The sequence below is a fragment of the Cebus imitator genome, unplaced genomic scaffold (assembly GCF_001604975.1).
Source record: "Cebus imitator isolate Cc_AM_T3 unplaced genomic scaffold, Cebus_imitator-1.0 Scaffold588, whole genome shotgun sequence".
Taxonomy (NCBI): Eukaryota; Metazoa; Chordata; class Mammalia; order Primates; family Cebidae; genus Cebus; species Cebus imitator.
The window spans coordinates 436,278-453,504 of record NW_016107903.1 but is presented as its reverse complement, the minus strand read 5'-3'; the positions used below and the strand labels follow the sequence as shown (position 1 = coordinate 453,504).

The following is a 17,227-nucleotide window of genomic DNA, read 5'->3' as shown; positions in this document are numbered from 1 at the left end:
AAAGAAAGAAAAATGAGGACAAATTTCATACATTATTCCATGTCTTATAGTTCTCACTTAACATTAAGTAATAGATAGATCTCTTGGTCATTGTTTTAAACCAATGCTTTTTAAGTGGTTACTTAATATTGCATAGTATAAATGCACTATAATTTATGGTTCATTTCTAGTCTCCATTTTGTTTTTTTGAGACAGGGTCTCAGTCTGTTGCCTAGGGTGGAGTGCAGGGTGCCATCACAGCTCACTGTAGCCTGGCACTCCTGGGCTCAAGCAATCCTCCCACTTGGGCATACTGAATTGCTGGGATTACAGGCATAAACCACTGCACCTGGCACCTGGCCTTGTATTTTTTGTAGAGACGAGGTTTTGCCATGTTGACCAGGCTGGTCTTGGACTCCTGGACTCACGTGATCCTCTTGCCTTGGTCTCCCAAAGCGTGGGGATTACAGGCATGCGCCGCCGTGCCTGACCTTCTATTCATTCTTTTACTCTCCTCTGTATGAGTAGTTTTTTCCTAATAGTCTATATTTTTGCATTTTCTCTTTTCTTTGTAATCAGGCTAACAGAGACTTATCTATTTAATTGTTTCTTTTTAAAAAGATCAGCTTTTGTTTCTTGTATTTTTCTTTTGTTATTTTTCTTGTATTTCATTAATTTCATATTTCTTTATATGAAATACTTCTATTATCTTTTTATTTATGTTGATGTTTTTGTGACTCAATACTTTGTTCCTTTATTTTTCTTTTTAACTAATGAAAACATTTAAGACTATACATTTTTCTTTTCTGAACACAAGTTTATTTATGGTTCTTGAGTGTTTGAATAAAACATTCTCTTTTTCATTACTTTGTAGAAAATTTAAAATTTTACTTTTCATTTCTCCTGACTATGCCAACATGTGTCAATTATTTTTCTATTGCATTTTTGTTGGTTTGGAAGTTGTACTATGCTTTTAACTCTTCTAGCAGTGACAGCCTACCTTTGGAAGTCATAATAAGCTTCTCTTTTTCTATCATAATTTTCTATATTTCTCAGCCAAGACACATTATTTACTAGCTCCTCTACCAACAAATATGAAACTTCCATGATACATTTACTTTCCTACTCTCCATAAACACCCCTACTTCTAACCCCAGACTCATTTTGAGAAGGTGGTTTAATTTTAGACTGTTACTGCTTTCCTTAAAGTAAGTCTCTTTGGTTTTAAGCATCCTTATTTACAACTTATATTGCAAATTTCCAGTGATATTACCATCATCTATTTAACATCAACAAATTGTCTTATGATATTCATAGCTGACTACTATTTCCTCTTCTTCAGCAGTGAAGAACAACAAAGTCATAATGACAATGATGGTAGTGATTATTATTATTTTCTGCCCAGGCTGGAGTGCAGTAGCATGATCTCAGCTCACTGCAACCTTTGTCTCCTGGGTTCAAGTGATTCTCCTGCTTCAGCCTCCCAAGTAGCTGGGACTACAGGTGTGCAGCCCCGTGCCTGGCTTATTTTTATTTTTAGTAGAGGTAGAGTTTCGCTATGTTGCCCAGGCTGGTCTCGAACTCCTGGCCTTAAGTCATCCACCTGCCTCAGCCTCCCAAAATGCTGGGGTTACTGGTGGTAGCTATTGTTTCTATAACTCTATGAGCCAGATATTGTTCTAGGACTTTATATAAATCATCTCATTTAGTTATCACAGTAACCTTTTAAAAGTTACTATTATAATCTGTGTTTCACAGAGAGGTTAAAACACTTTCCCAAGTCAGCCGGGATTTGGCCTTAGATATTTTGGCTTCGAAGTCCATGCTTCTGACCGCTATGCCCTTATAAGCATCCCAGAGAGCTTCTGCTACCCCTATCCTGCCCTACCCCTATTGCTGGCATCTTTGGGGTAAAAGACAATTTTAGGTACAAACCAGAAAGATGAGCTCCACTGGAGTTACTGGGAATGTAAGGCAGCATTTACAGCTTGGCTCACTTTGCATGAGCAAATTGTTCTACTTCTAGGAAAAAAAATCAGTTTGGAAGCTTCAGATGCAAATGGTCCCATGACATCATCCATCTTCTGCATGTCATAGACACCGGATACCTGGGAAGCTGGTGCCAATATAAATGGTATTTATTGCTACATTTTTGTCATTTATTTGTTTTTTAAATTTTTATTTATTTTGCTCAGATAATTTTGACCATGAAGAGTCCTGTTGACCTGGCCAAATACTGATGAAATAACTTCACTATCACACATCACACTCTCGGTGTTTAGTAAAGAGGAAGCTTGCGTTTTAAGATGAATATAGGAAAATGTTAGTGTCTCTCTCTCTCTCTCTCTCTCTCAAAGATGATTGTATTTCCCTCACATTTCTTGGGCTTTCCACCCCACCCTAATATGGACAGAAATGTTTATCATTATGGGATGCTGGAATAACTGTTTAACCTAAGTGTGTAAATGTGGGGAATGCTGACAAAAATGATATGTTTCTAGTTGCAAAATGATCTCATTGAAGAATGGGGCCTTGTTCACAAGCTCCTCTCAGATCCAGAAGTTGTATTACCCTCTGGCCTGTACATGAAACAACTGGAACTACATGGAGACTGCTTCCCAGAGCACCTTTTATATGATCAGCATATCACAAAGTATTTACTGAATGCTTGCAACATACTTAGCACATGCAAGTATTTGAAGAGGTGCAATCAGCATAATTTTTTTTTGAAAAAGAAAGAGAAAGAAAGAAAAGAATGAAAGAGAGAAAGAAAAAGGAAGAGAAAGAGGGAGAGAGAACGAGAGTCTTGCTTTATTGCCCAGGCTAGAATGCAGTCTGAAAATGGGTATTAAAAACCTCTTTTATGCCAATAATTGTGCTTAACAATGGAGACAGGAAGGAATAAGGGAGGAAAATAACAAACAAGGAGCCAAACAATATTTCATTTAAACCTGTGAAATGCTATGCAATTACTGAGGAGTGATTTACTTCCAATTATGTAGTCACTTTTAGAGTAGGTGTGATGTGGTACTGAGAAGAATGTATGTTTTATGGATTTGGGGTGGAGAGTTCTGTAAATGTTTGTTTAGTTTACTTGTTCCAGGTCTGAGTTCAAATTCTGGATATCCTTGTTAATTTTCTGTCTCGTTGATCTGTCTAATATTGACAATGTGATGTTAAAGTCTCCCACTATTATTGTGTGGGAGTCTAAGTCTCTTTATAAGTCATTAAGAACTTGCCTTATGTATCTGGGTGCTCCTGTATTGGGTGCGTGTATATTTAGGATCGTTAGCTCTTCTTGTTGCATTGATCCTTTTACCATTATGTGATGTCCTTCTTTGCCTCTTTTGATCTTTGTTGCTTTAAAGTCTATTTTATCAGAGGCGAGAATTGCAACTCCTGCTTTTTATTTATTTATTTATTTATTTTGCTCTCCGTTTGGTTGGTAAATCTTCCTCCATCCCTTTGTTTTGAGTCTTTGTGTATCCTTGCATGTGAGATGGGTCTGGATGCAGCATACCGATGGGTTTTGGCTTTTTATCCAATTTGCCTGTCTGTGTCTTTTGATTGGGGCATTTAGTTGATTTAAATTTAGGATTAATAATAATATATGTGAGTTTAATACTGCCATTTAATGCTAGCTGGCTGTTTTGCCCATTAGTTGATGTAGATTCTTCACTATGTTGATGCTCTTTACCTTTTGGTATATTTTTGGAATGGCTGATACTGGTTGTTCCTTTCTATGTGTAGTGCTTCTTTCAGAAGCTCTTGTAAAACAGGCCTGGCGGTGATGAAATCTCTGAGTACTTGCTTGTTCACAAAAGATTTTACGTTTTCTTCACTTATGAAGCTTAATTTGGCTGGATATGAAATTCTGGGTTGAAAGTTCTTTTCTTTAAGGATGTTGAATATTGGCCCCCACTCTCTTCTGGCTTGTAGGGTTTCTGCTGAGAGATCTGCTGTGAGTCTGATGGGCTTCTCTTTGTGGGTAACCTGACCTTTCTCCCTGGCTGCCCTTAGCATTTTCTCCTTCATTTCAACCCTGGTGAATCTGACAATTATGCGCCTTGGGGTTGCTCTTCTTGAGGAATATCTTTGTGGTGTTCTCTGTATTACCTGGAGTTGAACATTGTCCTGCCTTGCTAGGTTGGGAAAGTTTTCCTGAATAATATCCTGAAGAATATTTTCCAGTTTGGATTCATTCTCTTCGTCACATTCAGGTACACCTATCAAACTTAGATTAGGTCTTTTCACATAGTCCCATATTTCTTGGAGACTTTGCTCATTCCTTTTTACCCTTTTTTCTCTAATCTTGTCTTCTCGTTTTATTTCACTGAGTTGGTCCTCGACCTCTGATATCCTTTCTTCTGCTTGGTCAATTCGACTGTTAAAACTTGTGGGTACTTCGTGAAGTTGTTGTATTGTGTTTTTCAGCTCCATTAATTCACTTATATTCTTCTCTAAATCGTCTATTCTCGTTAGCATTTCGTCAAACCTTTTTTCAAGGTTCTTAGTTTCTTTGCATTGGATTAGAACATGTTCCTTTAGCTCACAAAAGTTTCTTATTATCCACCTTCTAAAGCCTGATTCTGACAATTCATCACACTCATTCTCCATCAGGCCTTGTTCCCTTGCTGATGAGGAGCTGCGATCCCCTAAAGGAGGAGAGGCATTCTGATTTTGGATGTTTTCAGCCTTTTTGTGCTGGTTTCTTCCCGTCTTTGTGGATTTATCTACTTGTCATCTTTGTAATTACTGGCTTTCAGATTGGGTCTCTGAGTGGACTTCCAGCTTGTTGGTGGTGATGTTATTTCTGTTTCTTTGTTTTCCTTCCATGGATACCCCTCCCCTACAGAGCTGGACCTTTCCGGGTTCAGCTGTGTTTGCTGTGAAACTCTCAACCGTCAGCGTTTCCTATTGCTGTTTTTTTGTAGGGGTGGGACCAGCCGAGCCCGATCACTTGGCTCCCCGCCTCGGAGCCCCCTTTTTTTCTTTTCCTAATTGAACAGTTGATTCTCTCCCTGGTACCCCAGTCGCCTGCCAAAAAGGCACTGGGATCTATGCAATTTCCCATGAGGCCACCGGGCCGGATGAAACAGCAGCGCTGAGATTCATGGCGCTTTTCTGCCCAGAAATCTCCCGGTCTGGCTCCCCACCTCAGTCCCCCTTTCAATCAGCTGAATGGGCAACTCTGCCTTCCCGGAGCTCCAAACACCAACCAAAAGGGCACCCAGTCCCGCATACTCTGCACTGAGAACCGCCACGCCGGCCAAAAGAGTCACGCCGGCGACGCGTGGGGCTCCTCTGCTGGGAATCTCCTGGTCCGTGGGCAACAAAAATTCATCTGGAAGTCTGGCATCCACTCACTCCCTGCGCCTTCACTGGGAGCTGCAATCCTGAGCTGCTGCTAAACGGCCACCTTGGATCTCTCTCCCATAAACAATTTTTAAAGATATTTGTATTCTTGGTGGAGGGATGGGGAGACAAACTGATGTGCAAGACATGATAACAGAATATGGAACCAGATAATTAATTCTATGGCCCTGGCAGTTAGCTTACTATTTATCCAAAAAAGGAGGTTGAAGAAAGATTTCATGGAAAAGGAGGGACTTGAACGAGGCCCTAATAGAATTTGTTTCTAGAGAATGGCAAGGGCAGGGCTACAGTGCTGAGAGTGACCAACTGGCCCTGGGGACAGTGAAGGCACAAACCCGAGGAGAGAAGGAAGCTGAGGCTGAGGAATTAGGAAACCTGAGACTGATGTTATTTTCAACTATTTAATTTGAAATGATCTTTCAAATATTTCCTGCAAGATAAAATCATGACACTAAGGCAAATATAAAATAACATGTTTCAAGGATTTCATTTTATTTTTTAAAGATTATACATCAAATATTCATAGGAAATCTCACCAGGGATTTTATTTAATTTATGAATTAATGGAAGAGCCAATAAGAGGTTAAAGAGAAGTTGTGAAGGATGCTGGGTGGATAGACATCAAATTTGTAAATTGATAGGCAGTTGAATGAATAAATGTTAGGATAAGGATAAATGTTTCGTTACATACGAAACCAGTTAATGTCTTATGGGACAACAAATCCTAATCTTTTGGGTTGTATGTTCCACTGGACAGAAGTTATTTGCATCTGTACTGGAAAAAAAATCCCTAAGTTAACACATAACTTTACTAAATCTGGGACATTTAATCCATAGCAAATAGTGAGCAAAATGAAGTACATTCACCTAGATAGTCCTTGGGTAGCTTTTGTCACATATGACATCGAAAAAGATGTGCCACTCACTTTTTTTTTCTATTGCTAACTTTTAGATAATTTAAAAAATAATACTGACCTACAAAGAAATGAAGAAAAATCTGGTTTACTGCAGTGCCCTTTTAAGGCTCTGTAGATGGGACCCCCTGTGTGTTCTTGTTCTATATTTAGTTCTTGAATAACTCAGACCGAGAAATCCGGAGGCCTCTTTGGCCCAGTGTCCCATCTTCTTTCTCCCATAGTCTTTTCATCTTCGTTACCACTGACAGCCAGCTCTCGGCTTGGGTTCTTCCTTCGTTCTTTAATTGAGATGTAGACAAGTAGAAATGGGGCCTGAGGCAGGTTCACAGATGGGAAGGGCTGGTTTAACCCTGCACTGGTCCAGAAGCTGAGCCTCCGTGCCAGTGAATGTGTCCGATGGGGGAGCAGGGTTCTCAGCGTGGGGAAGTTCTGCCTGTGAGCCCTTGCCTTTCTGTCTTGCTGACCCTTCTACCTGGAATCGCATGTCAGTGTGTTGCAGGTGCCATGTACATCACCGGCTTTGCTGAATCTATCTCGGATTTGCTGGGCCTCAGGAGTATCTGGGCTGTGCGAGGAATTTCAGTTGCGGTGCTTCTGGCCTTGCTGGGCATTAACCTAGCAGGTGTCAAATGGATAATCCGCCTACAGCTGCTGTTGCTGTTCCTGCTGGCTGTGTCAACACTGGACTTTGTGGTGGGTTCTTTCACCCACCTGGACCCAGGTAAGCCTTTTGGAGTCCTGTGTGTGGCCTTACAGATCTGCACTGCTTCATAGATGTTTGTGGGTGTGAGTCTGCCAACTTCATCTCCCCCTAACTCTCATAGGCCTTACCTACAATTGGCGTGGGCTGTTCCTGGATCAGGTGAATGGGTGTGTCTTGGAGCAGCTTCATGGGGATGGAAGCTCCTCTTCACATAGACATTGTCTAGCACATATTCTATGTGTCCTTTTATTTTCTTTCTATTAAAAAAACCAGGGTGGGAGCAGTGGCTCACGCCTGTAATCCCAGGACTTTGGGAGGCTGAGGCAGGTGGATCACCTGAAGTTTGAGATCGCAGGAGTATGAGACCAGCCTGGCTAACATAGTGAAACCTTGTCTCTATTAAAAATACAAAAATAAGCTGGGCGTGGTGGTAGGCACCTGTAATCCCAGCTACTCAAAAGGCTGAGGCAGGAGAATCGCTCGAGCCTGGGAGGCGAAGGTTGCAGTAAGCTGAGATTGCACCACTGCACTCCAGCCTGGGCAACAAGAGAGAAACTCTGTCTCAAAAACCCCCCAAAACAAAGAAAAACCCCCAGAAAATTTAGGTAAAACAAATAAAAAGCAGGAGTGGATAAAGATCAGATTCATAACAGTGATTGGTAGAGTGGGCAAGAAATCAAGATGAGAGTAGGGAAGAAGACTTTAAAAGACTTTTAAAAGAAAACAGACTTTCACAGTTTCTTTCCTTTTTTTTTTTTTACAAAAAAAGGACTTGATATAAATATAACATGTTAGCAATTGTCGTTTTTGGGAGATGAGGGCAGATATATGTTTGATTATTTATAGTTTTCTCTATAAAAATTTTTTTCAAAATATAAAAATATTAACTGCACTTAAATAAACAACCAGGTCTAGTTTTACAGCATTTGCAAATGGTATTATATATTTATAATCCATCACTGTCTAATCTAATCCTGGGTTTTCCCCACCCTTGAGGCTGCTTGGCAACTCTAATCCCACATCCTTATGCCTGGAGTGAGGAGCTATTACCCAGAGTGTGTATAACTTTGTAGCTTTGTGATTTGGACAGGTTTGGCACCAGGTCTTTGCTTCTCTCCAGAGTACAGAGCTAGTCCTAGGAAGTGATTGGAAAAAAGGCTGTTGCCTGATATTTCACACTTCAGGGAACTCTGTCTCTATGTAGCAGTAGTGACCAGGCATCTACATTGGAATACGGACAGGAAAAGGGAACTGTTTTTTGAAAAAACAAACCTGCAGCCCAGAAAATAACCTCTGATGCTGGTGGCAGTAAGGGTGATGATAGCCACTGCATTTGACGGAGTACCTGCTCTGTGCCAGACATTGTATAGTTAGTCAACTTAACACTTTATATGGTGTATCTCACTTAATCCTTATCATAACCTCTTGAGATAAGAACAGCTGTACCCCTTTTAGAGATGAGGAAACTGGGGCTCAAAGATGGTATACTTTGGGGTAATGCACAGCAGAGCTGGGATTTGAAGCTAGATCTGTTTGATACTAAAGCTGTTCCCTGAAGTGAGAAGTGGGGCCTGTTTGTGCACAATGACATGCTGTCTTTTTGTGACAGCAACTCTGCTTTTCCCCTTGGAGGCCACCCCTGATGTGTCCCTACACAGCTCTGTCTATTAGAAAAATGTTGGTTGTGGGAAGGTCAGCATTCAGTTGGCATCCACTGATCTGGCCTTATTACTTCTGAGCATGTTAAAATATTCTGTTGGAAAAGTGTCACTCCCTTGAGCTCCCTGAGTATCTCCTACCCACTGGCATCCTAGTCCCTCCCAAGAAACCTTCAGACAGCCTGACAATCTGGCACCTAAAGGGTTAACCTGGGGGCCACTCTAGTGCTCAGGGCCAATGTGATGTCCATACTGATCACCTGGAGTCCAGGCCTTGCAAATTGCTAAATATTTGACGCATCTCCAGGAAGGAAACAGTGATTTTTTTTTTCCCCTGGCCATGTACCACCCTGCAGAGATGGCTCACATACAGAAGGAGACTTGCTGGCCTTTGGCCATCAAACTGTCAGTGAAAGAAAGACAGAGTCAAGTACCCCGATTCCTGGTACTTCCACCTCCAGCGACACAGTTGCTGGAAGAACTTAATTAGTTAAATTGCAAGGCAATACTGGCTTCTTTGAAACCTCACACTGGCCTGATGTATTTTCCTTCTTCTTGATTAGAAGTTTTCTTGGCTGCTCTTCTAAGTTACTCCAAATATTTTTCCTTCCTTCTGGTCAATACATTAGAGTGTAGTGTGAAATGAAATTTATTTTCAATCATTCCCATAGCAACTGGCCCCTCAAGAATCTGTTTTTGGTATCACTGATGTTTCATATGGGATATTTTCTTTGTGGTTAAAAATCCAAACTGAAACCAAACTATAAACCTTCAGAATGAATTTAGCAGAGTGACTTCAACTCTTAAAAAAAAAAAAAAAAAAAAAAAAAAAAAAAAAAAAAAGAAAAAAAAAAAAAAAAAAAAAAAAAAAAAAAAAAAAGGACATATACATAAATATTTGAAAAAAAGACTGGAAGGAACTATGCCTAACTGTGAGTATCTTTCTGTTGAGATTACGTGTGACTAAATTATCTTATTTCTACTTTTCCTTCAATTGTCTAGTGTTACTTTTAAAAAAAATTAATAGATTTGCTGTTAGAGCAGTTTTAGGTTTATGGTAAATTAAGCAAATAGTGTAAAAGTTCCCACATACCCCTTTTCAACTTTCCCCACCGCAGTTTCCCCTATTATTAATATCTTGTATTAATGTGATACATTTACTAGAAGTGATGAACCAATATTGATATGTTGTTGCTAATAGTTTAGGGTTCACTCAGTGTTATGCATTCTGTGGATTTTGACAATATACAATGTTAAGTATGCAGGATTACAGCATCATACAGATGAGTTTCACTGCCCTAAAAATTCCCTGTGCCCTGCCTATTAATGCTCCTCAACTCCTGGCAACCACTGATCTTTTTACTGTTTCCATAGTTTTGGCTTTTCCAGAATGTCGTATAGTTGGAACCATATAGTACATGGCATTTTCAGCTTGGCTTCGTTCACTAGTAATATGCATTTAAGATTCCTCCATGTCTTTTTCTGGCTTGACAACACATTTCCTTTTGTCACTGCATAAAAAGAAACTGGATGTAGCACAGTTTGTCCATTCACCTACTGGAGGACATCTTGATTGCCTCCAGTTTTTGGCAATTATGAATACAACTGATATAAACATCCATGTTCAGGTTTTTGTGAGGATACATTTTCAATTCATTTGGATAAATACCTAGATGCATCATTGTTGGAGCATATGGTAAGACTATGTTTGTAAGAAGCTGCCAAACTGTCTTCTTAAGTGGCTGTACTATTTTGCATTTCCACCAACAATGAATGAGAGTTCCTGTTGCTCCACATCCTCATCAGCATTTGGTATTGTCAAGGGTTTTTTTTTTTTGTAATTCTAATAGATGCACAGTAGTATCTCATCATTGTTTTAATTTGTAATTCTCAAATGACATATAATATTTAATGTGTTTCTGTATGCTTATTTGCCATCCATATGTCACCTTTGGGGAAGTGTTAAGATCTTTTGCCACCCAGGCTGGAAGGCAGTGGCACGATCTCGGCTCGCTGCAATCTCTGCCTCCCAGATTCAACTAATTCTCATGTCTCAGCCAGCTGAGTTGCTGGGATTACAGGCGTAAACTAGCACACCTGGCTAATTTTTTGTATTTTTATTAGAGATGGGGTTTTGCCATGTTGGCCAGGCTAGTCTTGAACTCTTGGCCTCAAGAGATCCACCTGCCTCGGCCTCCCAAAGTGCTGGGATTACAGGCATAAGCCACTGCACCTGGCCACCATTGAGTTTTAAGAGTTCTTTGTATATTTTGGATTCAAGCCTTTTATCAGATGTGTGCTTTGCAAATATTTTCTTCCCAGTCTGTGGTTGGTTCTTTCATTCTCTTAACAGTGTCTTTTGTGAAGCGGAAGTTTCAGACTGTAATGGAGTCTAACTTATCAACTTTTTTGCATGGATCATGACTTGGGTGCTGTACCTAAAATCTCTTTGCTAAACACCTAGATTTTCTCATTTGTTACCTTTTAGAAGTTTTGTTTGACATTTAGGTCTATGATCCAGATTGAGTTAATATTTCATGAAGGGTGTAAGATGAGTGTCCAGATTATTCTGGGGTTATTTTTGGCACATGAATATGCAGTTCTTCCAGCACCAGTTATTGAAAAGACTCTCTTGTCTCCATTGAATTGCTTTTGTGCCTTTGTCAGGTAGCAGTTGACTGTATTTGTGTGTTTCTGCACTCTCTTTTCTGTTCCATTGCTCTGGCTATTCTGTCTTGAATACCATACTCTCTTGATTACTACAGCTTTATAGTAAGTCTTAAAGTTGGTTAGCATCTGTCCTTCAACTTTGTCCGTTTTCACCAGTGTTTTTTCTTTTTTAATTATTGTGCTTTAAATTCTGGGGTACATGTGTAGAACGTGCAGGCTTGTTACATAGGTACACATGTGCCATGGTAGTTTGCTGCACCCATCAACCCATCATCTACATTAGGTATTTCTCCTAATGCTATCCCTCCCCTAGCCCCCCTCACCCCCGATAGGCCCCAGTGTGTGATGTTCCCCTCTCTGTGTCTATGTGTTCTCATTGTTCAGCTCCTACTTATGAGTGAGAACATGTGGTGTTTGGTTTTCTGTTCTTGTGTCAGTTTGCTGAGAATGATGGTTTCCAGATTCATCCATGTCCCTGCAAAGGACATGAACTCATCCTTTTTATGGCTGCATAGTATTCCATGGTGTATATGTGCCACATTTTCTTTATCTAGTCTATCACTGATGGGCATTTAGGTTGGTTCCAAGTCTTTGCTATTGTGAATAGTGCCACAATGAACATAAGTGTGCATGTGTCTTTAGAGTAGAATGAAGTATAATCCTTTGGGTATATAACCAGTAGTGGGATTGCTGGGTCAAATGGTATTTCTGGTTCTAGATCCTTGAGGAATCACCACACTGTCTTCCACAATAGTTGAACTAATTTACACTCCCACCAACAGTGTAAAGTGTTTCTATTACTCCACACCCTCTCCAGCATCTGTTGTTTCCTGACTTTTTAATGATCGCCATTCTAACTGGCATGAGATGGTATCTCATTGTGGTTTTGGTTTGCATTTATCTAATGACCAATGATGATGAGCTTTTTTTCATATGTTTGTTGGCTGCATAAATGTCTTCTTTTGAGAAGTGTCTGTTCATATCCTTTGCCCACTTTTTGATGGGGTTTTTTTTTTTTCTTGTAAATTTGTTTAAGTTATTTGTAGATCCTGGATATTAGCCCTTTGTCAGATGGACACATTGCAAAAATTTTCTCCCATGCTGCAGGTTGCCTGTTCACTCTGATGATAGTTTCTTTGCTGTGCAGAAGCTCTTTAGTTTAATTAGATCCCATTTGTCAATTTTGGCTTTTGTTGCCATTGCTTTTGCTGTTTTAGTCATGAAGTCTTTGACCATGCCTGTGCCCTTAATAGTACTGCCTAGGTTTTTTTTCTAGGGTCTTTATGGTTTTGGGTCTTACATTTAAGACTTTAATCCATCTTGAGTGAATTTTTGTATAAGGTGTAAGGAAGGAGTCCAGTTTCAGTTTTCTGCATATGGCTAGCCAGTTTTCCCAGAACCATTCATTAAATAGGGAATATTTTCCCCATTGCTTGTTTTTTTCAGTTTGTCAAAAATCAGATGGTTGTAGATGTGTGGTGTTATTTTTGAGGGCTTTGTTCTGTTCCATTGATCTATATGTCTGTTTTGGTACCAATACCATAGTGTTTTGGTTACTGTAGCCTTGTAGTATAGTTTGAAGTCAGGTAGCATGATGCCTCCAGCTTTGTTCTTTTTGCTTAGGATTGTCTTGGCTATGTGGGCTCTTTTTTGTTCCATATGAAATTTAAAGTAGTTTTTTTCTACTTCTGTGAAGAAAGTCAATGGTAGCTTGATGGCTATAGCGTTGAATCTATAAATTACTTTGGGTAGTATGGCCATTTTCATGATATTGATTCTTTTTATTCATGAGCATGGAATGTTTTTCCATTTGTTTGTGTCCTCTCTTATTTCATTGAGCAGTGGTTTGTAGTTCTCCTCAAGAGGTCCTTCATATCCTTTGTTAAGTTGTATTCCTAGGTATTTAATTCTCTTTGTAGCAATTGTGAATGGGAGTTCACTCATGATTCAACTCTCTGTTATTGATGTATAGGAATGCTTGTGATTTTTGAACATTGATTTTGTATCCTGAGACTTGGCTGAATTTGCTTATCAGCTTTAGGAGATTTTGGGCTGAGACAACGGGGTTTTCTAAATGTACAATTGTGTCATCTGCAAACAGAGACAATTTAACTTCCTCTTTTCCTATTTGAATACCTTTGCCTGATTGCCCTGGCCAGAACTTCCAATACTATGTTGAATAGGAGTGATGAGAGAGGGCATCCTTGTCTTGTGTCAGTTTTCAAAGGGAATGCTGCCGGTTTTTTGCCTATTCAGTATGATATGGGCTGTGGGTTTGACATAAATAGCTCTAATTATTTTGAGATACCATCCATCAATATCTGGTTTATTGAGAGTTGATAGCATGCAGGGGTGTTGAATTTTGTTGAAGGCCTTTTCTGCATCCATTGAGATAATCATGTGGTGTTTGTCATTGGCTCTGTTTATGTGATGGATTACATTTATTGATTTCTGTATGTTGAACCAGGCTTGCACCCGGGAAGAAGCTGACTTGATTGTGGTAGATAAGCTTTTGACTTGCTGCTGGATTCAGTTTGCCAGTATTTTATTAAGGTTTTTTGCATCAATGTTCATCAGGGATACTGGCCTGAAATTTTCTTTTTTTGCTGTGTCTCTGCCAGGTTTTGGTATCAGGATGATGCTGGCCTCATAAAATGAGTTAGGGAGAATTCCCTCTTTTTCTATTGTTTGGAATTGTTTCAGAAAGAATGGTATCAGCTCCTCTTTATAGCTCTGGTAGAATTCAGCTATGAATCCCTCTGGTCCTGGACTTTTTTGATTGGTAGGCTATTAATTACTGCCTCAATTTCAGAACTTGTTATTGGTCTATTCAGGGATTCAACTTCTTCCTGGTTTAGACTTTGAAGGGCGTATGTGTCCAGGAATTTATTCATTTCTTCTAGATTTTCTAATTTATTTGCGTAGAGATGTTTATAGTATTCTCTGGTGGTAGTTTGTATTTCCGTGGAAATGGTGGTGATATCCCTTTTATCATTTTTATTGCATCTATTTGATTCTTCCCTCTTTTATTCTTCATTAGTCTGGCTAGTGGTCTATTTTGTTGACGTTTTCAAAAAACCAGCTCCCGGATTCATTGATTGTTTTTGAAGGGTTTTTTTGTGTGTCTTTCTCCTTCAATTCTGCTCTGATCTTAGTTATTTCCTGTTTTCTGTTAGCTTTTGAATTTGTTTGTTCTTGCTCCTCTAGTTCTTTTAATTGTGATATTAGGGTGTTGATTTTAGATCTTTCCTGCTTTCTCTTGTGGGCATTTAGTGCTATAAATTTCCCTCTAGACACTGCTTTAAATATGTCTCAGGGATTCTGGTATATTGTGCCTTTGTTCTAATTGGTTTCAAAGAACTTCTTTCTGCCTTCATTTTGTTATTTATCCAGTAGTCATTCAGGAGCAGGTTGCTCAGTTTCCATGTAGTTGTGTGGTTTCAAGTGAGTTTCTTAATCCTGAGTTTTAATTTGATTGCACTGTGGTCTGAGAGACTGTTTGTTATGATTTTCATTCTTTTGCATCAGGAGTGTTTTACTTCCAATTATGTGGTCAATTTTAGAATAAGTGCAATGTGGTGCTGAGAAGAATGTATATTCTGTTGGTTTTGAGTGAAGAGTTATGTAGATGTCTATTAGGTCTGCTTTGTCCAGAGCTGAGTTCAAGTCCTGGATATCCTTGTTAATTTTCTGTCTTGATCTGTCTAATATTGACAGTGGGGTGTTAAAGTCTCCCACTATTATTGTGTGGGAGTCTAAGTCTCTTTGTAGGTCTCTAAGAACTTGCCTTATGCATCTGGGTGCTCCTGTGTTGGGTGCATATATATTTAGGATAGTTAGCTCTTCTTGTTGCATTGATCCCTTTATCATTATGTAATGCTCTTCTTTGTCTCTTGATTTTTGTTGGTTTAAAGTCTGTTTTATCAGAGACTAGGATTGCAACCCCTCCTCTTTTTTTGCTTTCCATTTGCTTGGTAAATCTTCCTCCATCCCTTTGTTTTGAGCCTGTGTCTTTGCATGTGAGATAGGTATCCTGAATACAGCATATTGATGCATCTTGACTCTTTATCCAATTTGCCAGTCTGTGTCTTTTAATTGGGGCATTTAGCCCATTTACATTTAAGGTTAATATTGTTATATATGAATTTGATCCTGTCATTATGATGCTCGCTGGTTACTTTGCCCATTAGTTGATGCAGTTTCTCCATAGTGTTGATGGTCTTTACAATTTAGTATGTTTTTGCTGGTACCAGTTGTTATTTTCCATGTTTAGTGCTTTCTTTGGGAGCTCTTGTAAGGCAGGCCTGGTGGTGACAAAATCTCTTAGCATTTGTTTGTCTGTAAAGGATTTTATTTCTCCTTCGCTTATGAAGCTTAGTTTGGCTGGATATGAAATTCTGGGTTGAAAATTCTTTTCTTTAAAAATGTTGAATATTGGCCCCCACTCTCTTCTGGCTTGCAGAGAGATCCGCTGTTAGTCTGATGGGCTTCCCTTTGTGGGCAACCCGGCCTTTCTCTCTGGTTGCCCTTAACTTGTTTTACTTCATTTAGTCTTGGTGAACCTGATGACTATGTGTCTTGGGGTTGCTCTTCTCAAGGAGTATCTTTGTGGTGTCCTCTGTATTTCCTGAATTTGAATGTTGGCCTGTCATGTTAGTTGGGGAAGTTCTCCTGGATAATATCCTGAAGAGTGTTTTCCAGCTTGGTTCCCTTCTCCCCCTCACTCTCAGGTACACCAATCAAACACAGGTTTGGTCTTTTCACATAGTCCCATATTTCTTGGAGGCTTTGTTCATTCCTTTTCATTCTTTTGTTCTCTAATCTTGTCTTCTTGCTTTATTTCATGAAGTTTATTTTCAATTTCTGATACCTTTTCTTCTGCTTGAAGTTCAGTTCAGTTCAGTTCAGCTATTGATACTTGTGTATGCTTCATGAAGTTCTCATGCTGTGTTTTTCAGCTCCATCAGGTCATTTATGTTCTTCTCTAGATGGGTTATTCTAGTTAGCAATTTATCTTACCTTTTTTCAATGTTCTTAGATTCCTTGCATTGGGTTAGAACATGCTCCTTTAGCTCAGAGGAGTTTGTTATTACCCACCTTCTGAAGCCTACTTCTGTCAATTCGTCAAACTCATTCTGTGTCCAGTTTTGTTCCCTTGCTGTCGAAGAGTTGTAATCCTTTGGAGGAGAAGAGGTGTTCTGGTTTTTGGAGTTTTCAGACTTTTTGTACTGGTTTCTCCCCATCTTTGTAGATTTATCTACCTTTGGTCTTTGATGTGGGTGGCCTTCAGATGGAGTCGCTGACTGAACATCCTTTTTGTTGATGTTGATGCTATTCCTTTCTGTTTGTTAGTTTTCCTTCTAACAGTCAGGCCCTTCTGATGCAGGTCTGCTAGCGTTTGTTGGAGGTCCACTCCAGACCCTGTTTGCCTGGGTATCACCAGCAGAGGTTGCAGAACAGCAAAGATTGATACCTGTTCCTTCCTCTGGAAGCTTTGCTGTTCTCTTCAGAGCCATCAGGCAGGGATGTTTTTGTCTGCTGAAGCTGCACCGTCAGTCACCCCTTCCCCGAGGTGTTCTGTCTCAGGGAAATGGGCGTTTTAGCTATAAGCCCCGGACTGGGGCTGCTGCCTTTTTATTTATTTATTTATTTTATTTTGAGACAGAGTTTCACTCTTGCTGGCTGGAGTACAGTGGCGCAATCTTGGCTCACTACAACCTCCACCTCCTAGGTTGAAGTGATTCTCCTGCCTCAGCCTCCCCAGTAGCTGGGATTACAGGCTTGCACTACCACACCCAGCTAATTTTTGTATTTTTAGTAGAGACAGGGTTTCACCAGGCTTGTATTGAACTCCTGACCTCAGGGTATCCATATACCTCTGCCTCCCAAAGTGCTGGGATTACAGGATGAAGCCACCACACCTG

The 17,227-nt window shown here is 39.8% G+C and overlaps 1 protein-coding gene across 1 annotated transcript in view; it reads left to right on the top strand.

The window, feature by feature from the left end:
* Positions 1-17,227, top strand: part of SLC12A8 (solute carrier family 12 member 8) — a 140,377-nt gene that overhangs the window by 29,351 nt on the left and 93,799 nt on the right. Inside the window, exon 6 of the mRNA XM_037734212.1 lies at positions 6,762-6,993. Coding sequence (XP_037590140.1) covers positions 6,762-6,993 — 232 coding nt within the window. The remainder of the gene's footprint in view (positions 1-6,761; positions 6,994-17,227) is intronic.